Source organism: Grampus griseus (assembly GCF_964374135.1).
Source record: "Grampus griseus genome assembly, chromosome: 9".
NCBI lineage: Eukaryota > Metazoa > Chordata > Mammalia > Artiodactyla > Delphinidae > Grampus > Grampus griseus.
This window is the reverse complement of record NC_139003.1, coordinates 71143225-71168256: the sequence shown is the minus strand read 5'-3', so window position 1 is coordinate 71168256 and position 25032 is coordinate 71143225. Positions and strand designations below refer to the sequence as shown.

The window sequence follows — 25032 nt, the reverse complement described above, 5'->3', positions numbered from 1 at the left end:
AGATCAAACAGATGCAGATGTAGGAAATATCACACACCCATCACACCATCTTTTTGCACAATTCCATCAAGTAATAATAGAGTTATAAGATACACTAGATGATTTTAACACAACTTCTTGACATTTGAAGCTCTCATCTAGGTTTCCTATATCTAAAGCTTAAATGCAATCATTACTTACTGCAATTCTTTATATAAATTTTCAGACTCAGTATAGGGATATTTACTTTTCTACATCTTTTACAGAAAGTTGCAATACCCTATTGATACAATTCAGATGTTTGTTAAATTGCATATACCATGTAATTTCTAAGTACTATAGCTATTTTAAAACACCATAAAAGTTGGGGCCATTATCATGTTGTGAATAAATAATTTTCAGATTCTTTAGAATCAGATCATTTAAATCATCAAAAATCACTTTAGTTGGCTAAGATGCACTTATGGAAAAAGGCAAGGGTATCCTTGGAGAAGCTTGAGAAGAAGTTTTAAAACTCACTTTGTACTTAGGAGACATGAAAATCATCTCTATTATTTTCATGATTGAGAAAAGAACAGAAAAAAAAAGCTAAACATATTTTGCAAAATATAACAGATACAAGAGGACAGATGCACACATCAACCAAGCAAAGGATCTACTAAGTACTCTTAGCTTTTATATTATGTTTCCCAAATATGCCAAGTATACTTGGCATACTCTTATACCTTTATTCTGTTCTCTCTGAATTGTATTTTCCCTATCCTTCTTTGAATTGGTGAAACCTTACTAAATCATTCAAGGACTAACACAAACACTGCCTGCTCTGAAATCTTTTCTAAAATCCTCTGATAGAGCAAACTGCTTCCACTCTCTGTCTCCTTTCCACACAAATTCTCTTGTTTATTACTCTACACATTATATTGTAGTCAGCCATGGGTGTCATTCTCTATTTTGTTGTGAGCAATTTAAAGGCAAAGATAGAGCCTGGTATATAATAGGCATTTAAAAAAAATGTTGAATGAATGGAGGAATGATTAATTGAAAGAAAACATGGGGAGATAGGCTTTATTTGGCTCGCCATAGCTAACAGACCTACATGGAATATGTTCTTCCACTTGGCTGTCTGCCATAATCAGGGCATGTTTTTAGACTAAAAGAATCAGGAAAACAACAGAGATAATTCATTTTTAAATCAAAATAATAGATTTTTAATTGATTTTTAAATTAACCATCCATTTTGTTAAACTAATTTATTAATTCCAATGATGTATAAACAAATAATTTTGTATAGACTTCATATAATCATATCTTCTGTGAATAATGAGAGATTTATTTATTCCACTCCAATCTTTATATTTTAAAATTTCTTTTTCTTACCCTATTGCACTGTCTAGGACCACCAGTGTAATGTTAAAATGAAGCACTAAGAGTGAATATCTTTGTCATGTTTTTTATTTCAAAGAAAAATTCTCATGTTTCACTTTTAAATCTGATGCATACTATAGGATGTTTGTAGATATCCTTTATCAAGCTAATAAGTTATTCCCAGTTTATCAAAAGTAGTTCATAATTGAGTGTCTAATTTATCAACAAATTTTTAAACATCTATTGAAATGGTTATATTTCTTCTTCATTCTCTTAATGTGGTGAATTATAACAACTTATTTTGGAAAGTTAATATCCTACATTCTTGGCCTAAACACAATTATATTATGGGTTTTTAAGATAATGATGAACTGCTAATATTTTGTTTAGGGTTTTAACTGCTATGCTTATGAGCAGTATTTTCCTGTAATATTCTTTTCTTATAATGTTCTTTTGAGCTTGGGTGTCAATAGTATACTAGCCTCAAAAATCATTTATGAAGTGTTCTCTTCCCATCTTCCCCTTTACTCTAAAACAGTATAAATTATTAGCAGAATTCACTGCTGAAGCTATATGGGCCTGGTGTTTTCTGTTGGTATATCTGGTATTGAAGATTCAATTTTGTTAATTATGGTAGCATTCAAATTTTCTGTCTTTTTGATTCAGTTTATTTTTACAAGAATTTTTCCATTTCAAATAAAATTTCAATTTTCTTTTACATGAAGTTTTTTTTTTAATATTCTCTTGTAATCATTTTAATACACTAAAATCTGTGGTAAAGTCTTTTTTTCATTCAGAGTGCTGGTAATGTAGGACTTTTCTTTCAATCAGTCTTTCTAGAGTGCTATCAATTTTGTTAATTATTTCAAAGAACTAAAATTTGATTTTTTAATTCTTATATATTATATACTTATTTTTATTTCATTGTTTCTTTATATTTAAGTCACTCACTTCATGTTTAATTTGTAGCTTTGATTTCCTAATTTCTTAAGTTGTGTGTTTCTATCTGTAATTTTAAACTTTCTTCTATTCTAGTATATACATTTAAAGCTTTCCATGTGTTTCCAAATTCAGCTTATACATATTACACTTTTTTTGATATTTCATATTTTCATAATTATTCAGCTCAAAATACTAAATTTACTGTGATTTCTTTGACACATAAGAGATTGTATTTTGAAATCTCCAAATATATGAGATTTTCCAATTATCTTTTTATTTCAAATTATACAACCACTTTTTAAAGTTTTGTTTTATACTTCAATCTTTTTATTTTACATCACTGGTATTTTGTTTTATTTTTTAATTTAATTTTATTGTAGTAAGAACACTGAACATGAGATCTAACTACTTAAACAGATTTTTTAAGTGTATAGTACACTATTAATGACTATAGGTACAATGTTATAGAGCAGTTCTCTAGAGCTTATTCATCTTGCTTGACTGAAACACTATGTCCATTGATTAGTAACTCCCCAATTCTCCCTCTCCTCATCTGCTGACAACCACCATTCCACTCTTTGATTCTATGAATTTGATTATTTTATATACCTTATATAAGTGGAATCATACAGTATTTGTCTTTCTGCAACTGAATTATTTCACTTAGCATAATGTCTTCAAGGTTTATCCAAGTTGTTGCATATTGCAGAATTTCCTTCCTTTTAAAGACTGAATACTATTCCATTGTATGTATATACCATTTTCTTATCCATTCATCTGTCAGTGAACATTTAGCTGGTGTGCACATCTTGGCTATGGTGAATAGGGCTTCAGTATTCATAGTGCTAATATCTCTTTGAGATCCTGATTTTGATTCTTTTGGATAAATACCCAAAAGTGGGACTACTGGATCACATGGTAGTTCTATATTTAATTTTTTGAGAGCCCTCTATACTGTTTTACATAGCAGTCGCACCATTTTGTATCCCCACCAACAGAATGCAAGCATTCTAATTTCTACACGTCCTTGCCAACACTTCTTGTCTTTGGGGTTTTTTTTTGTTTGTTTTTTAAATAATCGTCATCCTGATATTCTGACAGATGTGAAGTGATATCTCATTGTGGTTTTGATTTACATTTCCCTGATGATTAGTGATGCTAAGCATTTCTCATATACCTGTTGGCCATTTGTATGTCTTCTTTGGAGAAATGTCTATTTAAGTCCTTAGCCCATTTTAAAATCAGGTTTACTATATTTTACTACTGAGCTGTTAAGAGTTCCTTATATATTTTGGAGATGAACACCTTATCAGATATATGGTTTGGACATATTATCTCCCATTCCATAGATTGCCTTTTTACTCTGTTGAATGTCTTCTTTGTTGTTCAGAAGCTTTTCAGTTTGATGTCGTCCCACTAGTTTATTCTGTTTTGTTGCCAATGCTTTTGGTGTCATATCCATGAAATTAATGCTGAGACCAAAGTCATAAAAGTTTACCCTTATTTTTTTTTTAAGGATTTTTATAGTTTGAGGTCTTATGTTAAAGTATTTAACTACTTACTCATTTATTTTTGTGCATGGTATAAGATAAGGGTACAGCTTCATTCTTTTACAAGTGGATATCTAGTTTTCCCGATACTATTTGTTCAAGAGATTATCCCTTCTCTATTTTGTATTCTTAGCACTCTTTTGAAGATCAGTTGACCATATATGTGTAGATTTATTTCTGTACTTTCTATTCTGTTCCCTTGGTCTGTATGTCTGTTTTTATGGCAGTACCCTACTGTTTTGATTACTGTAGCTTTGTAATATATTTTGAAATCAGGACATATGATGCTTCCAACTTCATTCTTCTTTCTCAATATTGCTTTTTTATTTGTGGTCCTTTGTGATTCCATATGAATTTTAGAATTTTTTTTCTATTTCTGTAAAAAATGCTAAAGTATTGGGATTTTGATAGGAATTGTAATTGAATCTCTTGATTACTTTGGGTAGTAAGGGCATTTTTACAATATTAAGTCTTCCAATCCATGAACATGGGATATCTTTCCATTTGTTATATAATATAGATTCTAGTTTAGTTTCACTATGAGAGATTATACTCTGTTTGAAATCCATTAGCTGAAACTTACTGAAACTTGCTTTATACCCCCAAATATGGTCTATTTTTGAAAACTTTACATGTGTCCTTGAAAAGAATGATATTCTGCAGTTACTGGGTAAAGCCTATTATTTATTTCAATTAGAGCAGGTTTATTAAGGTGTTTAAGTCTTATACATACCCCCCTTTTTTACTGTCTTCTTTCTCTATCAGCTGCTGAAAGAGGTGTCTTAAGGTCTGTCACTATGATTGTGGTGTTAACTATTTTTTCCATTTGTTTCATTCAACTTTTTCTTGTTATGTTTTGAAGCTGTGTTATTAAAACACAATTTTAAGTTGTTTTATCCTACCAGTTAATAGAATATTTTACCACTATGAAGCATCTCTAACTCTAGTTCTTTTTTTGTCTTAACATCCACTAAAGTGATACTGATGGAGCCATGTAAGCTTTCATTCAGTAAGTTAATGTAGTTTAATTTTTTATTCATTAATTTTTAAAAAATTAATTAATTAATTATTTTATCTTTGGCTGCATTGGGTCGTCATTGCTGTGCATGGGCTTTCTCTAGTTGCGGCAAGCAGGGGCTACTCTTCGTTGTGGTGTGTGGACTTTTCACTGCAGGGGCTTCTCTTGTTGTGGAGCATCGGCTCTAGGCACGTGGGCTTCAGCAGTTGTGGCACACGGGCTTCAGTAGTTGTGGCGCACGGGCTTAGCTGCTCCGTGGCATGTGGTATCCTCCCAGGGCATGTGGGATCCTCCCGGACCAGAGATCGAACTTGTGTCCCCTGCATTGGCAGGCGGATTCTTAAGCACTGTGCCACCAGGGAAGTCCCTTTTCTTCATTTTTTATATTCAAACTTTATCACTATATCACAGAAAGTGTCCCTTTAAACAGTACTTTTTATTACTATGTGATAATCTTTGCTTTTATTGGTGAACTAAATCCATTTATATGTGTCTTGTGAAATTGCACAAGGTGATTCTAAAATTGTATATGAAAACACAAAGGGGACAAATGTAACCAAGACTGTCTTGAAGAAAAACAAACTGGGAGATTTGTTTTACTAGATATCAAGATTGCTTATAACACTATGTAAGTGAAGACAGTCTGATAATGTCTCAAGGATAATGAGACCTGCAGAAAAGACTAGAGTCTCCATGTATATATGGATAAAGATACCACTGCTGAGCCATAAGGAATGAATGGCCTTTTCAATAAATGGTACTTGATCAACTATATATCCACATTAAAAAAAACTTGACTTCTAAATTATGCCATATACATATGCAATTCCTGAAGAACTGCACATCTGAATGTTCAAGTCAAAAATCTTTAAGAAGAGAATAGAGAGAATATTTTCATGATTTTGGGTATACAGAAAGAATATTTAAACAGAATACAAAAAGAACTAATCCCAAAGGAAATGATTGATAAATTACTACATTGAAAATTATTTTTATTTATCAAAGGACATGATTAAGAGGGTAAAAAGACAGACAAGGTATTTCAACATATGAAACCAACAACAGAATCTATAAAGAACTGCTCAGGGCTTCCCTGGTGGCACAGTGGTTAAGAATCCGTTTGCCAATGCAGGGGACAAGGGTTCAAGCCCTGGTCCGGGAAGATCCCACATGCTGCGGAGCAACTAAGCCCGTGCACCACAACTACTGAGCCTGCACTCTGGAGCCTGTGAGCCACAACTACTGAGCCCATGTGCCACAACTACTGAAGCTCGTGTGCTTAGAGCACATGCTCTGCAACAAGAGAAGCCACTGCAATAAGAAGACCGTGCACCACAACGAAGAGTAGCCCCCGCACTCTGCAACTAAAGAAAGACCGCACAGCTACGAAGACCCAGCACAGCCAAAAATAAATAAATATAATAAATTTATTTAAAAAAAAAGAACTGCTCAAATAAGTAAGAAAATGTCCATCTGAAAGTAAACAAAAACTTGAATAGGTGCTTCAAAAATGGTATGTACAAATAATAAATAGATGAAGAGCTGTTTTAGTTAATTAGTATTCTGGAAGAGCAAAGCCATGATGATATTCTACTACACACATAACAAAAATGTCCAAAATTTTAAAAGACTGCTAATACCAAGTTTTGGAAGGACACAGAACAATGGAAATAGTCATATGCTGCTGATAGAGTATGAATTGTGACAACCCCTATGGAAAGCAGTTTGGTATTATCTACAAAGATTAAATGCATGCATACCCCATGACTCAGCAATACTACTTTTAGATATATACTCAACAGAAATGTGTGTACAAATGTACCAAAAAACATTTATAAAATGTCTATCACAGTACTGTTTACAACAGCCCCCAAACTAGAAAAATTCCCTCTACTCATTAAAAGTAGGATAGATAAATAAACCATGACATTGTCCTGGAAAGTCTTTTTATGGAATCTAATACTATATAATGATGAAAATGAATAAACTATAGCTTATTGCACAAGTATGGATGAATCTCACAATGTTGAGCAAAAGAAGTTATATATGTATATAATCATATATATATGTATATATATATATATGTGATTTCATGTATACAAAGCTCAAAAACAGATAAATTAAAATCTTATGTTAGAAACCAGAAAATTGGTTACTTTCAGAAAAGAGAAAGGAAGTACTGATTGGGGAAGTGTGTATGTGATCTACTGAGGTGCTGACATTATTCTGTTTATTGACTTGGTTGATAGTTATATATGTGTTCTATTTGTGATATTTCATTGCATTGTACATTCATGTCTAATGCAGTTTTCTATATGAATATTGTATCTTATCATTAAAAGCAGTTTAAAAAGAGAATATGTTTTATGACATAAGGGAATAGGGAAACTAAGTCTGGTTCTTGAGTCCATGCTTATTCTACTATATTATGGTACATCTAAGAAAAAAAGTGAGATTATAGGTTTTGCAGCAAGAACAAGTTACATTCTTAGATACAGGCCACAAATTCACCTATAAAGGGAACTGAAAGTCCCCTATAACATGCAAAGCAACTCAGAAAAAAAATGCAGAAAAGGTTCAGTTGTCAGAGTCAAAGATCTTGTGGAACCTTGGAAGAATATGATGATCAAGACCAAGAGGATAAGGGAAGCAGAGTGCCATGAAGACCTGACTCTCCATGCTGAGGAACTATTCTGGATTCCCTAGTGAGGAGGGATTGGTGGTTAAAACTCAGCTCTCATTGAAATAATTATCTTAGAGATGCCTGCAATTAGTTGTATATGTTTAATTTGATTGCTTAAGTAAACCTGGATATAATTTTATCCATATTGTGATTCATGAGTCATTCTCAAAATAACCCCTTTTACTCATTTGGAGTCATTAAAATTCTTGACCAAATAGATGGGAAACAATAGTAAATCAGAATAGATTCTACTGATAATCAAGTTACTACACTGACACACTATTGCGATTGTTCAGACTGAGTCTGCCTGCAACCTACCTTCATATAGACAATGGTGATATCTCACAGCAATAAAGATACATCTCTGGCCAAGAGAAGTGATATAAACCTAACAAGTCTTATGAGACTATCAGGAGGACCAAGAGGCAAAGGGTACAGTCATGGCCATTCAGCTCACAGGAAATACTGAAGGAATTCCCTTAATAAAATATGAGGGACAGCGGGGCTAGACTCTGAGATTATTACATGGCTATTATTCTATTAGTTGAGTTTTATCCAAAACTACCCCAGCTTAGATAAATGTAGGTTATACAATATATTGGCCAATGAATGGAAGGAGGAAGACTATGAGGAAGTGCCTCTATCCACTATCATATCCAAATAGTATACCACAGTTTCCATGGTTCTTAACTATGGAAAGTTTGGACATGATGGCATATTTAAGCATCTATGGCAATAACTAGCTAAATAATTAAAAATGAACTTAAAGGTAAAAAGGAGGCATAGTGGTCTATTAGAAAGATAATGAATACAATTAGTTGGATAATTCACACTATCAATATTTTGTTTAAACATTGAGGTAAGAGTGTAAATGTGCAATATAATGAGAAAATATTCCAAATCACCCAGTTGAGTTAGGAAAATACTATATATATTAAAAGGTGCATGTTAAACTGAAGTTTCAATAACATTTAAGAGATGTGCGGTCAGTGCTTTATGTGTAGTTTCTTAATGTAATGTCCATAGTCTAGACATCAATTGTTATTAAAAAAGGCTTAATTCATCCTATAAGCAAAAAATCTTGCTTCCTTGTCCCTGTTTTTCAAATAAGTTTTGTAACTCCTCATGTTTCACTGTCTTTTATTCTTGTTTGTCTTACCCTCATTTGCTTTTTTGTTTTCTCTATTTCAATCTGCTGATATGCATGTTTTAAACTGTTTTTCCTTAATTATTTTGTTACGTAAAGAGATTTTTACTATACTGTGTTTGAAATATTGACTTTTCTGCTAAGACCTGTTTCACATATCATGCAGCAGTGGTACAGTGGTAAATGTTTAACAGCTGACTGTCAAAAACAATAGTTGTAATTTGTAGCATTTGCTGATTTCCATGGTGTAAATACTCCCACCATAGCCTATTTCAAGCTAACAATGTGATATCACTGAACTCAGATTTGAGCAGAGATGCACACACTTAGCACTCACAAGCCATTAAGAGACAGCTCTAACATATCACTAAGAGGCTATTATTTTGTTTGTTGATAATTTGGGGGAAATTGTTCCTAACAATTATTTCCTTAATAAACTTTTGTTTTCTTGCATGAGATTGCCTTATTCAAAACGCACACACTGTTTTGTTGTTATTTTACCACAAAGGATGGGACTCATTTGTTCAAGTCTTCCATATTGTCCACAGGAATTCTAATTCCTTACAGTATTCCATTCCACTGATCCAATCTCATTATTCACTTTTATTCCACTCAAAGTATCCTCCCCTCTGCCACAAACAAACAAGCCCAAAAAAGAGTCATCCACAATTCCAAGAAGTCTTAATGTCTTTATCTATGTTATCTCCACTACAAGAGAGAAATTCTTTGATTTGATTTCAGCTTGTCAAATTATCATTTTTATTCAAGATCAAAGTTAAAAGTTACTTCCTCTATTAAAATATTCCTCCATCCTTATAGTTAAAAATAATGGGTCCTACATTACACTCCCAAAGTACTTTGTTTATATTTCTTTTACTTTTACTTGTATCAGAACTTACGGGTATAAAATTGATGTCCAATAAAAGACTACTGAATGAACAGACAGACAAATGAATATCATAACATGTTTACTTCACCACTGAAAAGAAATGCTTTCTCTCCTTTATTGGTAACCAGAACCCTAAGAAGTGTCCAGGTTCCCAGCCCACATTCCTTTTAACACCTTCTAAAAAGCCTAAAGACAGTCAGTACAGAAGATCTGCATGATGGAGTTTTGAGTTATCCAGATAACTTCTAGTTTATTTGGCATTTGCTAAAACAGATAAACAGAAAACTCCACAATCACTTTGGCTCTACTTCTCATAGGCTTTTAAGAAATGCAAATTCATAGGCTTTATCTATCAATACAATAGAGAATATCTTCAAATAATATTTTCCAAAACATTTTAACTCTTTAGATTATCCATACACTTTTTCAGAGTGCAGATAGGTTTCAAAGTCTAAGAAAAGACCATGAAAAACATTACTCTGGATCATCACACATTTTCCCTGTAGTCACTTCTCCCTCTCTCGACTCATGACTTGCAACTATTTAGGAGCTTTTGTAAGCTTTCCCAGATTCACACCAGTTCCCCGATGGAGTCAGCCATACATCATCTAAAGGATGAAAAAGATGGTAAAATGGCTCATCCATTCAAAATCTAATACAAACAAACCCCTGATGAGCAACTCAGACAACAGCATCTCAACAGTTCACCTCAGCGGTGGTTGTCAACACTTAAGTCAATTCGAGAGATTTTTCAGCACCTTTAGAGCAAAAAGTCATCTTGGAAAGATTATAAACATACACAATCACTAAGTGTAGCCACTGTTGCTGAAATCAAGTCAAATAAAAGCAGCTGAGCCTAATCAACAGGAGAGAGAGAGAGAGAAAGGAGGGAAGGAAGAAAGGCCTAGAAGCCAAACCTTAATAAGAGTGAGGGAGATCAAGAAAAGACATGCTATAGACTCAAATGCTAAGTGCAGAACCTTCAGTACCAGAGGCTGTAGCATCATCTCAACGGCTTCCACGTCTATGGCAATTTCTTTTTTCTCTAACAAGCTTAAAACAGTCATTTATTCTGTTTTGACAGGTGGTCTTTTAATGGCCATGTTCTCAAGTCACTACTCAAGGCTCTTAGTGCTATATGTAGTCTCCTTTCTTTTACCTATCTTAAGTTTTTCAATGTTTTTATTTTAAATTCCATAGGAATGCCAACTGCTTAAGCTTTTCTCACCTCCTAAGAAAATTTCTTTCAGAGGAAGCAACCCAGGGTGCTGCTAATTGGCTTTGCCTAACAGTAGGCAAATGTGGCCTTAAAGCAACTGTGACATTGTTTGCCAGCCAGCACAAATGCAGATTACCAAAATCAGTGTCTCTGAGAACCTCACAGATGTTTCTATTACTACAACTAACAAACGATGTGACTATTCACATAGGTATCTCTGATGCTAGTCCAAGCAACCTGATTCTTCACATTTAGATAGTCACTTTTAATTTCTTACAATCCTCAAGCTGGAGTTTCTAAGTGCTTCGTTAAAGAAGTTCAAAAATATTCATCATACAGTGACTGGACTGATAAATCCAAGTCCTGAACTTTGCCAACAAAAAGGAAAAAAATGGACTTCTGGTATGTCTTCAAAATCAGTTGCCTCAAGGCATTTCCTGTATCATGCTCAAATTAGTTTTAATCCAATAGTATATTATTTTGACTGACCTGGTGCATATTTCTTAAAATAATAGTTAAGAGATGTTTTGCTAACTAGATCACTTTCATGATAAAAAAATATTTAAAAAGAAGAAATGCCTATTTTGGGTGTAACACTCAGATAACTTAGTTTTTTTAAAAAAATCAAGTTTGTGGTACCCATCTATGTATCTACATTGAGATGCAGAGCCAAGAGTTCCTGCTGATTTTACAATCCCTTTGGGTTATGTAATACATATTATTCTGCTGATAATAAGCCATATGAAGCAGCATTCTGCTGTATTGACATGGCCTGGCCAAGAACAACAAGGAAAAGAAATAGCATTCAAAAAACTGGCAAAATGTTTATGAACTCTAAATCCTCTGCACATGAATAAATACATCTGACAAAGTGCAGAGTCTCTCAAAAAAGCCCTTCTTGACCTTCCTAATTTGAGTTCAATTGCATGTTCAGTGTTGAGAAGCCAGTGTATGTTCTGCCAATGTTTTAAGCTCAAGCTTTACTACATTTTGTTATTTGTAAAAGTGAAATCCGGGATAATAAGTTATAATTGCCCTATTAATCACTTGAAAAGGGAGTTTGGAAGGAAAATGGGATTTGAAATTGCAATAATTGGTATCCTGAAAGACATCCTTTTTTATTTTCTTACCTAGAGCCTACCACATACTACTATGAAAACGACATGTATGCACTTTTTTTCAATGGTGAGGTACAAGCACTATGCCTTATATATTAGTTTTTCTAAGGGAATGAAACTTCAAACTTCAGTGTAGTGATGCTATTAGTCATGATGACCTTTGAACTGGAAAAAAATACAGAAAACCAGGCCATGGATTATAAATTATATTGTCAATGAAAGAGAGAAGAACTTTTTGTTTCATATGTTGTTTCAAGTATTACATTTTCATTTCCTTTTTTCAAATGAATTATAATGTACAACACATATGTATTTTTCTTCCATTTTTCATTTAAAAAATCATTCTTTCTCTTAGCTTTGTTTCTCTGTGTATTGATAGACCTGACACACCTAAATTTACCTTTCAAAGTTCAATATACCAAATCCATCTGTTACCCTTAAAGTATTTTGTGAAAAATCTATATTTTTGCTTATATCCCTAAGATATCTCAATTAAAAAAGAAAGACATAGATTACTTAAATCTCTCTTGTTTAGTTCATAATGAACAAATTTTAGATTGTGCTTGTGTAATTGAAGACAGCCAATGAAAAGGAACAGGTAGCATTTAGGGTATTATAATAACTAAATCAAATTTACTATAAGACATCCAGATAATTGAAGTTGATTAAATAGTCAATGTAGCCCAAAAAAATCATTTAGTTTATCACTTACTGGAATTTTTAGCATTTATACACACACGTGGGCATGTTTAAGATTGGCCAATGGTACTTTTAGCCCTTCCTCTATTTCAAGCCTGGTCTTTCTAAAAACATAGAGAAAAGGCATAGGTCTCAAACTTTAAATTAGGTGACATCCCTCTAATGTCAGTAACTGTTCTACGAAAACAGTGTCTTTGACCTCTAGGTATAGCTTATATAATAAAGTGATCAAAGACATCCTAGTCAAATGAGCATACAAGGGAAGGAAGGTACAAAACACATCCATTTTGCTTTTTCAGTAAATTCAGATAAATTAAGAAAAACATGTAACTCCATACAACTGACTTGCATCTGTTCTGAAATACAATCATCTTTTAAAGAAAGAGACCACAGGAAAAATTATTCCATCTTCACTGGAAATCCTCCCTTGGAAGAAGGGAGTGGGCCAAGTGCAGAGATTACAAGAGCACAGAGATAGAATGTCATTTGAATGAATGTGTTCAAATAGAGCCAGTGAAATCCATAATTTCTTTTCACATAGTTGGAAAAGTAGTTGGCTTTTGCAACTGGGTAACATTTCTTTCTGGGCAGGTCAATCATCCATGGAGCCACAATCCACACCATACTGTGATTTTCTGCACATCTGGTGTAAGCCTTTGCATGCAAATATTAAAACCATCTACTTCCTTAAAATGTTTCTATATTTAAAATGAAATAAGTAATTTGAGAATATAGGTGAATATGCAAAATACGTTATCTGGTATGCAGAGAGAACAGCCCAACATTAACTGATAAGGTAGAAGTAGTATTCATTTTTTGCACTCCCTTATTTCAATGAAAAACAAAAAAACCAAAAAATAAAACCTCAACATTCTGTTTGATGTTATTTGTTCATAGGAATCTCAGAAATATTCTAATATTTAGAAAATCTTAGACACCATGACCTGTGTGTGATATGAATTAGCAGTCCACTAATAACAACATTAATCACCAGATAGTTACATCCTTTGAGTTACTGTGCTAATATTACACAACAGAGTAAAGACTTGAGCAGTGCTCAAGTGTTCTGTCTCATATTTTCCTTCAAATTAAAAATGTACATATTTACTTAAATAAATATAGCACAATAATCATATTGAAACATCATAGGTTTGTAAGATAATGACAATAAAACTTATGTGTTCAGTGTGCAGAAGAAAATATACTTTTTCCCCTTCATAAATACTGCAGGTGAAAACATGAGTTACTTTTTTGAGATACACGGGCCTCTCACTGTTGTGGCCTCTCCCGTTGCGGAGCACAGGCTCCGGACGCACAGGCTCAGCGGCCATGGCTCATGGGCCCAGCCGCTCCACGGCATGTGGGATCCTCCCAGACCGGGGCCCGAACCCGTGTCCCCTGCATCGGCAGGCGGACTCTCAACCACTGCGCCACCAGGGAAGCCCATCATGAGTTACTTTTAAAGAACAGTATGAATTACAGATTTTTAAAATGATTTTGTATATGTTTATTTTATAAGCAAAGTAATATTTTGAGTTTGTGAAAAAAGGCAAAATATATAAAGTAGCTGTAACATTCTGTACATTCACTAGAAAAATAAATGAATTGATATGATGATATTAATGAATGCATATGAACTTTGAAATATTTGTTGAATTGCAATTAATTTGTCCAAAAGCTTTCCATGGTCTGGAAGTGAATCTAATGGTAATTTGATCTGAAGTCTTCTCCAGAGTAGTCAGAAAAATATGTTGCAATTTAGTTATGTGATGTGAAAGAAAAAAGAATGACCTTTGGCAATGTAAATTCAAGTTCAGGTCTTGGATCTATTGCATTCTGGCTGCATGACTTTGAATGGATTTCTCAAACCTCTTTGAGACTCGATATCACCATCTGTAAGATGGAAATAGTATGTATCTCTCAGCTGAAAGAATTTACAAATGGTGACCTAAAAAAAGAGTTTATAAATATTTTTAAGACTCCAGACCAAGATGGTGACACAGGAGGCTCTTGAATTTTCTTCCTCCCATGGATGCACTGAATGTATAGCTACAAACAGAGCAATTCCCTTGAAAGAAACTAGCTGAGTGACGACTACACACTGAGCAAATGAGAAAATACCCATATCAAAATGGGTGGGAAATTCTTAGATACACTTTTGCCATGAACACTCATTTCCCAGCTTCTCCCTGAGGAGTGAAGGGTTTGGACTATACATCTAGCACCCCAACTTTTAAGGCTCCCACCAGAAGAAGGGGCTCCCAAAATACTTAGCTCTGAAAGCCAACAGGGCTTGGTTTCTTGAGTCCCATAGGACCATAGCAAACAAAAAAGCAGTTCTTAAGTATGTGAGCACTTACCATCAATACTATAGCTATCCTCCCAAGGATCAGTACAGAGGGAGCAGGCAAAAATGCTCATCTCCCAGTCTTTCTCTGCAAGGGATTTGACTACATACTTTACAAGCTGCTGCCTGAGGGGTCTGGCTTCTAATTAGTTCACATCAAGATGCTGACTGTGATTCTCCCCAGAGCGTTCAATAGCTGGTGGGCACTTCTCCTGCCTTCTTCTTCTGGTTCCCTCCAACAATAAAACCAAGTCACCAAGTGTCTCCATGGAAGGAGCTTGTTCACATATCTAGCACCACAAGTTTTATGGTTGTGACCTGAAGGATGGGACCCCAAATCACCTAGCTCTGACAGCTAATAGAGTATGTGTTTATTAGTCCCATAGGACTGCAGCAAACAAAGAAGTAAGTTTTAAATGGGCACAGGAGTACCCCTCATGTCAACACACCTGAGTTCAGTGTAGAAGGAAAGGCAAAAATTTCCATCTCACAGTTTCTCTTTGGAAGGGGTTTGACTGCATACTTTCCAGTCAGCTTCTAATCAGCCTACTTCTAGGTGCTGACTGTGATTCTTGCCTCATGGACACTTATAGGTCTGGGCACACCCTCAACTACTGGGAGCCACTAACAATGAAGACTGTGGCTTGGACAATCACAAAAGTTTGAGAGGTAACCAGGAGCTTGGGCTGGGCTGATAGACAAAGTTCTTCTCCTAATGAGACCAGTCTATCAAGACTGGGAGAGGTGGGTGTTTTTATAATGTGCAGAAACCAACAAAGAAAGTCAAGGAAAGTGAAGAAACAGGGGAATATATTCCAAACAAAAGAAGATAAATCTCCAGAAACTAATCTTAGTGAAATGGAGATAAGTGATTTACCCCACAGAGTATTCAAAATAACAGTCCTAAATATGGTCACCAAGGTCAGGGAGCAATGCATGAACAAAGTGAGAATTTCAACAAAGAGAAAGAAAATATTAAAAAATACCAAGCAGAAATCACAGAACTGAAGAATACAATAAGTGAACTGAAAAATTCAATAAAGGAGTTTAACAGCAGACTAGATCAAGTAAAAGAAAAGATCAGGGAACTCAGACAAGGCAGTGAAACTCATCAAATCAAAGCAGCAAAAGAAAAAAGAATGAAAAACAATGACGATAGCTTAAAGGACTTAATGAACACCATTAAGCAGACCACCATATACATTTTAGGTTTCCCAGAAGGAGAAGAGAGAGAAAGGGCCAGAAAGTGTATTTGAAGAAATAGTGGCTAAAAACTATCCTAACCTGGGGAAAGAAACAGACATCCAGATCCAGGAATCCCAGAGAATACCAAATAAGATGGATCTAAAGAGACACACATCAAGGTATATTATAATTAAATTGTCAAACTTAAAGACAAAGAGAGAATCTCAAAAGCAGCAAGAGAAAAGCAACTTGTTACATATAAGGGAATCTCATTAAGATTATGAGTGGATTTTTCAACAAAAAACTTGCAGACCATAAGCGAATGGGATAATATATTCAAAGTGTAGTAAGAAAAAACTGCCAACCAAGAATACTTCACCCAGCAAAGCTGTCCTTAAGAATTCAAGGAGAAAGTTTTGAAGACAAACAAAAGCTAAAGGGTTCATCACCAGTAGATTTGCCTTACAAGATATATTACAGAGAGTTCTTCAAGCTGAACTAAAAGATGCTAACTAGTAACATGAAAACATAAAAGTATATAAAACTCAGTGGTAAAGTATGTATATATTATAAATATATATATACACACACATACATGTATATACATACATGTATATATATACATACATACATGTATATATATACATACATATATATATTTTTATACTTAAATTCAGAATACTCTTATATTGTAATGGTGGTGGGTAAATCACTTATAACTCTAGTGTAAAGGTTAAAAGACTGAAGTATTAAAAATAATCCATAACTACAATAATTTTTAATGATTACACAGTATAAAAAATGTATATTTTGACATCAAAAACATAAATTGTGGGAGGAAAGTATAAAAATGTAGAGCTTTTCTAAGCATTAAAAATTAAAATGTTATTGGCTTAAAATATTATACACTATTAAAACTATAAGAAGTTTTATGTAAGCCTAACGGTAACCACAAAGCAAAAACCTATAGTAGATATGCAAAAGATAAAGAGAAGGGAATCAAAACATACCACTACACAAAATCATCAATTCACAAATGCAAACGGAAGACAGCAAGAGAGGAAAAACAGAAGTACGAAACAGCCAGGAAACAACAAGATGGCAACAGTAAGCCCATATATATCAATAACGTCTTTAAATTTAATGGACTGAATTCTCCAGTCAAGATATATAGTTGCTGAATGATTAAAAAAACAAGGCTGAACTACATGCTGTCTACAAGAGAATCACTTCAGGTTTAAGGACACACAGGCTGAAAGTGAAGGGATGGAAAATACATGCCATGCCAATGGAAACAAAAAGCAGGGCAGGTATACTTATATCAGAAAAAATAAACTTTAACCCCCAAACTGTAATATAAGACAAAGAAGATCATTATAAAATGAAAAAGGGGTCAATTCACCAAGAGGATATAACACAACGGATAGCTTAGATAGAAAATCAATAACGAAACACTGGACTTAAACTACATTAGATGGCATAGACCTAACAGACATATACAGATCATTCCATCCAACAGCGGCAGAATATACATTCTTCTTAAGCACACATGGAACATTCTCCTGGAGAGATAATACAGTAGGCCACAAAACCAGTCTTAGCAAATTTTAAAAGACTGAAATCATCCCAATTATTTTTTCTGACCACAATAGCATGAAACTAGAAATCAATGACAAGAAAACACTGGAAAATTCACAAATAGATAGTAATTTAACAACATGCTACTGAACGATCAACATGTCAAAGAAGAAATCAAAAGAAATAAAATAAATCTTGAGACAAATGAGAATGGAAGCACAAATTACCAAAACGTATGGCATGCAGCAAAAGCCATTCTAAGAGAGAAGTTTATAGTGATAAATGCTTACATTAAGAAAAAAGAAAGATCTCAACTAAACAACCTAACTTTACACCTCAAGAAACTAAAAAGTGAAGACTGAACCAAGGCCAAATTAGTAGAAAGAAGGAAACAACAAAGATCGGAGTGGAAATAAATAAAATAGAGATTAAAAAGACAATAGAAAAAAATCAGTAAAACTAAGCTTGTTTTATGAAAAGATAAAATTGATAAACTTTTACCTAGACTAAGAAAAAATGAGAAAGGCCTCAATTAATAATGCATGAGGAGACATTACAATTCATAACAGAAATACAAGGGAACATAAGCAACTACTATGAAAAATTATATGCCAACAAATTAAATAGCTTAGAAGAAATGGATAAACTTCTAGAAACAAAAAACGCATCAAGATTGAATAATGAAGAAACAGAAAATCTGAACAAACAAATTACTAGTAAGGAGATTGAATTAGTAATCAAAAACCTCCCAACCAAGAAAAGTCCAGAATCAGATGGCTTCACTGGTGAATTCCATCAAATATTAAAGAAGAAGTAATACCAATCTTTCTCAAACTCATCCAAAAAATTGAAGAGGAGGTAAGATGTCCAAACTCATTTTTGGAGGTCAGCATTTCCTTGATACCAAAGCCAGTAAAGAACACTACAAGGAGAGAAATTACAGGCCAATATCCCTGATGAACAGAGATCAACTATCCTCAACAAAATACTAGCAAAGTGAATTCAACAGTACATTAAAAGGATCATATGCCATGATTAAGTGGGGTTTATTCCTGGGATGCAAGCGTAGTTCATCATCTGTAAATAAATAAATGCAATAAGCTACATCAACAAAATGAAGGATAAAGACTATATAATAATCTTAATAGATGCAGACAAAGCATTTGACAAAATTCAACATCCTTTCATGAAAAAAACTCTCAATAAATTTGGTATAGAAGGAAGGTACCTCAACATAATAAGTCCCGTATATGAGAAACTCACAGCTAACATGATACTCAATATTGAAAAGCTGAAAACTTTTCCTCTAAGATTAGAAACAAGATAAGGATACCCACTCCTGTCACAGCAATGGTAATCATCAATAAAATGAAAAGGCAACCCATGGAATGGGAAAAAGTATTTACCACATATCCAATAAGCAGTTAGTATCCAAAATATACAAGGAATTCATACAACTCAATAGCAAAACAAACAAACAAACTAAACCAAATACCACAATTCAAAATGGGCAAAGGATCTGAATATGTGTTTTTCCAAAGAAGACATACAAATGGCAACATGTACACGAAAAGGTATTCAACATCATTAATGATCAGGAAAATGCAAATCAAACCATAATGAGATACTTCCTCACATATTGTTAGGACGTGTATTACCAAAAAGGGAAGAGATAAATGCTGGTAAGGATGTTGGGAAAAGGGAACCCTTGTGCATTCTTGGTAGTATAGTCACTATGGAAAACAGTAGGAAGTCCCTCAAGAAATTAAAAATAGAACTACCATATGACCCAGGAATCTCACTTCTGGGCAAATATCCGAAGGAAATGAAATCACTATTTCATTATCTCAAAGAGATATCTGAACTGCCAGATTTATTGCAGCACTATTCACAATAGTCAAGGTTTGGAAACAATGTAGGTGTCCATCCGCAGATGAATGGATAAAGAAAATGTAATACACACACATACACATACACAGATACAATGGAATATTTCACAATCTTAAAAAAAAGAATGAAATTCTGTCTTTTGTGACAACATGGATGAACATGGACGGTATTATGCCAAGTGAAATAAGCCAGATAGAGAAAATGAAAAACTACATGGTATCACTTATGTAGAACCAAAAACAAACAAACAAAATAGTTGAATTCATAGAAACAGAGGGTAGAATGGTGGTTGCCAGGAGCTGGGTGGTGGGGGGAATAAGGAGAGGTTGGTAAATGTTTTTAAACTTTCACTTATAAGATGAATAAGGCTTGAGGATGTAATGTATAACATGGTGAATATAACTGATAATACTGTCTTGTATAATTAAATTTTCTAAGAGAGTAGAACTTAAGTATTTTCATCAAAAAAAAAGTAACTGTGAGGTGATGAATGTGTTAAATGAACTCAATGGAGGGAATCATTTTACAATGTATACGCACATCAAATCATAACTGTATATGTTAGATATATGTACTATAACTTTATTTGCCAATTATACCTTAATAAAGCTGAAAAAATATTTTTCAAAAGCTTTTTTCCCCCCTGAACTGACATAATCCTACAGAAAATATTAAGAGAACTTTTCTTTGAGTTATTTCTTTTTCAATGTTTCACTGCTCATTAGCCGGATCAATATACAAACCATTTCCTCCCAAGGGTTATCTTTACTTATTTATTGACGTCTGCCAATAACCTGATCAAGGGGAGTACTATATGGATTCCATAACTGGGCAAAAGTTATAGCATATACCATGAGAACATGTAAACTTTTCTTATCCAAGGCTTTCCTTCTTCCTTAAAATTGTAAGAGCTCCATTGTGTTTTCTGAGTTCACGTGATTTTAAAAAAGACAAAAAATATGCATGCATACATTCCTGGTCCTTTACCCCTACTCTTTTGTACTTTTAGTTTTTTACCTCATTTCCTAGAAGGGCATTTACACAGGCTTCTGATGCATCGCAGATGGCTGTGAGATCATGTCCTCCTTCTAGAGCCAACACCACATGTCCATCAGCCAGTGTCATCAACTGCTTCGTCAAATGACCAAAGCCTAACATAATGCAAACAGAACATTTCAAAGTATAAATTAAAAGTTAACTGACCACTAGAATCTAATATTGATTGAGCATTTATTCTGCATATGTCCTTTCTCAGCACTTCCCATGTGCTAACTTGTTTAATACTCACAATAACTTGATAAATTAGGTCCTATTAGTATCTCTATTTAACAAATGAGGGCACCAAAACCCAAGATCCCACAGCTAAGAAGTATCACAACTAAGATTTACAACAGTCGTTTTGGTTCTTCACCAGTGCACATTACTGCCTTTCACAACACATTCTATGTGTACCTGGATGAAAAACTTGAATAGTGTTTCGCTGTTAATAAGGTAAAGAATTCCGTTTCCTTAATATTTCTTTCCTGTTTCCATCATCTGCCTTCATTATAAAAGGAAGTTTTCTATATATCACCTCAAAGTACTTAACTATCACATTAGATTTTACAGACATTCTTTTACTATGAAATAGCTGATAAATGCAAAAAATAATATCTATTTATGTTATAAAGTGTAATATGAAAAACACCTGGTCACTCACCTTCCAATTTAAGGAAAATACTTTTGAAGCCCCCTGTATGCTTCTCTCTAACAACATAATTCCTCCTCACTATGGGAAATCAGGATCCTGAGTTTATGTTTATAACTCCTTTGCTTTCCATTGTTAATTTGCTTATTTTGGAACTTTAATAAAAATGGTTTTATACTTTTGCACCTTGCTCTTTTCACACATTTTGTTAGCTCATCTCTGTTGATACATGTAGCTACAGTCCTATGCTGTCTAGTAGGCCATTTAACAAGTATAGAAGAATTTATTTACCCATTCTCCTGCTGACAAATATTTAGGTTTTGTGTTATTACAAAAAAATGCCCCTATGGGACTTCCCTCGAGGTCCAGTGGATAGGACTCTGCGCTTTCACTGCCGTGGGCCCGGGGTTCCATACCTGGTCAGGGGAACTAAGATCCCACAAGCCATGTATTGCGGCCAAAAAAAAATGCCCCATGAACATTCTTATACCAGTCTTCTGGTGTACATGTGCAAGAGCAGAGTGAAATTGTCATGACTTAAAACCTGCTAAATAATACCAGATCATTTCCAAAGGACTATTATCAATCCCCACTCTGAGAAGCAGTATATATTAGAATTCCAGTTTAGTCACATCCTTGCCACCATTTGGTATGATTTGCCAACTGGGTGGATGAATGATAATAGCATCTTACCGTGGTTTCCTTCAGTATAAGGAGGAACCTTTCTATTTCTACTCCAAATTAGAGTTTTTATTATAAACAGATGTTGAATTTAATTATTTTACTATACCAAATAAGATGGTTTTTCTCCTATAATTTCATAGTGTTGTGAGTTACATTAATATTTCAAATATTTAGCCATCATTGAATTTATGAAATAAAATAAGTTTGGTTGTGATATATTATCTTTTTTATACAAAGCTGGATTTGACTAATGCTTTGTTTAGAATTTTTTTTCACCTATGTTTATGAAAGGGGTTAATCTATAAATTTCCATTCTTTTATTGACCATGTTGAATTTTATTATGGTCAGACCCTCTTTTTCTATTATTTGACCCTAGAATGTTGGGTAGAAATCTTCTGTAAGACCATTTGACTCTTGTGTTTTCTTTGAGGAAGATTTTTATCTATTGAGAATTTCTTTAGGGATTAGAGGACTATTTGTGTTTTCAATATCTTCGTAAGTTATATTTTTCTAGAAATTTCTATCTTTTGTGTTCAAATTTATTCAGTAAAGTTATTTATTACCTTTATTATCATATGTTGGCACTCCAATTAGATGTAGTCATTGTTACTGTATCCTCAACATCTCTGAAGTTTTCTTTCATATTTTCTTTCTGTCCTGCATTATGTGTACTTTTATTTCAGATCTATCTTCCAGACTTTCTCTCTCCAGATGTATCTTATCTGCTATTTATACTTCTACAGATATTTTCATTTCAGTGATTACATTGTTCAATTCTAGATGTTCTATTTGGTTATATTTCATAACTTCCTAGTCATTTTTATATTTTCTTACTTTTGGTTCATGTTTTTATTTCTTTCTTTTATTTCTTTAGGCATAATTATTTTATTTTCTGTATCTGCTATTTGAAGTCTTTATGGCTTAGTTTTACTATTTTTTGTTTCTGATGATTCAGCCTCATGATGTCTTAATTCTCCTTTGTTTTTTGAATTTTTTTGCACTCATATTAATCAGAACTTTATATGTGAGAAAGCTTGGAAGCCTGAGTTGAATGTGATATATTTATCTTTGAAACCTGAGTTGAGTGTGATTTTGTTTGCTTCTGCTGGATGGCTGAAACATTACCAACCAAGATCAATTTAAAATTTTTAGACTCAAGGGCTGTTTTTTTTTTTAATGCACAGATAATGTAAATATGGACCCCCAAACGATTACAAATTGACATAGAAAAAAATATAGTTTTTTTTTCCCTTTCCATTCCCTTTGAAATTCCTTCTACTGATAGCCATAGCTAAGATCAATTTGTTGTTTTATTCAGCAGTATTTCCTTTTCTCCTATTTATCCTTTTCTTTAGAGTTGGCCCTTTGACATTCCCTTTTTTATTCTGGTCTCCAATCAAAACCCTTCCCTTCATAGACCCAAAGCTTCGACTCCCCTTTCTAGTATGCAGTAGTCTATTAATGTTCAAGCTTTCGCCAACTGAACACTTTGGGATAGTCCAGGGTGGCCACCAGCTATAGTATTTGCTCACTTTTCTTCATCTTTTTGGAAGTCATCCATAAACTTAAAAGAGTAGTCTTGATATTTTCATGTAGGAGTATTTCAGTATATGCAGTCACTCATATTGCCAAATGTAAATGTCTCTCAGTTAATATTTAAAAAATTTTAACATTTCATCAACCTGCTCAATTTCAGGCACTACTGAAAAAAAAAAGGATAAATGAAAATATATAAAACCATGTGTTTGGGCTTCTCTGGTGGTGCAGTGGTTGAGAATCTGCCTGCCAATGCAGGGGACACGGGTTCGAGCCCTGGTCTGGGAAGATCCCACATGCCGTGGAGCAACTAGGCCCGTGAGCCACAACTACTGAGCCTGCACGTCTGGAGCTTGTCCTCCGCAACAAGAGAGGCTGCGACAGTGAGAGGCCCACGCACCGCGATGAAGAGTGGCCCCCGCTCGCCGCAGCTAGAGAAAGCCCTCGCACAGAAACGAAGACCCAACACAGACAAAAATAAATAAATAAATAAATAAATAATTTTTTAAAAAACAACCATGTGTTCAATATGGCATTTCATTTTTTTAATAGGCTTTAAGAACATGCAGGACATAAACATTTAATTTTTAAAACAATTATATTTTTAAAGCAGTTAACAGATGTGTTGCTACAGCATAACACATCTGGACTGGGCTCCCAGATCCTCACATGCTCAGCGGCCCACAAGTTCCTGAATCGACTTGTTGAAAACAAGTGGCCAAGACTGTGGAGTAGGAAGACCCTGAGCTCACCTTCTCCCATGGGCACACAGAAATTACAACTATTTACAGAGCACCTATTGAGGAGAAAGACTAAAAGGATATCAGAAAAGATGTACAACTAAAGATATAAAGAAGGAACCACAATGAGATGGGTAGGAAGGGCAAAGATGTAGTATAGTCAAGACCCATATTCCTAGGTGGGCACCCACAGACAGGAGGCTACTTACAATTACAGAGGTTCTCCCCAAGGAGCAAGGGGTCCAAGCCCCACATCGAGCTCTCCAGCCTGGGGGTCCTGCACTGGGAAGCCAAGATCCCAGAAAGTTTGGCTCTGAAGGGCAGTGGGGATTACTTTGGGGAGAGTCAGAGGGCTGTGGGAAATAGACTCCACTCTTTTTTATTAATTAATGTATTTATTTATTTATTTTAGGCTGCATTGGGTCTTCATTGCTGCGCGTGGGCTTTCTCTAGTTGTGGTGAGTGGGGGCCACTCTTTGTTGCGGTGCATGGGCTTCTCATTGTGGTGGCTTCTCTTGTTGTGGAGCACGGGCTCTAGGCACACAGGCTTCAGTAGTTGTGGCTCGCGTGCTCAGTAGTTGTGGCTCACGGGCTTAGTTGTTCCTCGGCATGTGGGATCTTCCCAGACCAGGGCTCGAACCCATGTCCCCTGCATTGGCAGGCAGATTCTTATCCACTGCACCACCAGGGAAGTCCCTAGACTCCACTCTTAAAGGCACACACAAAATCTTACACTCTCCAGGACCCAGGGCAGAAACAGTAATTTGAAAGGAGC

The 25032-nt window shown here is 34.4% G+C and overlaps 1 protein-coding gene across 2 annotated transcripts in view; it reads right to left on the bottom strand.

Annotated features, from left to right (window-relative positions):
• The window catches only part of HDAC9 (histone deacetylase 9), a 577220-nt gene that overhangs the window by 52843 nt on the left and 499345 nt on the right, over window positions 1-25032 (bottom strand). For both annotated transcript variants that reach the window (XM_082662560.1, XM_082662561.1), the window contains one exon: window positions 20627-20760. In XM_082662560.1, coding sequence (XP_082518686.1) covers window positions 20627-20760 — 134 coding nt within the window. The remainder of the gene's footprint in view (window positions 1-20626; window positions 20761-25032) is intronic.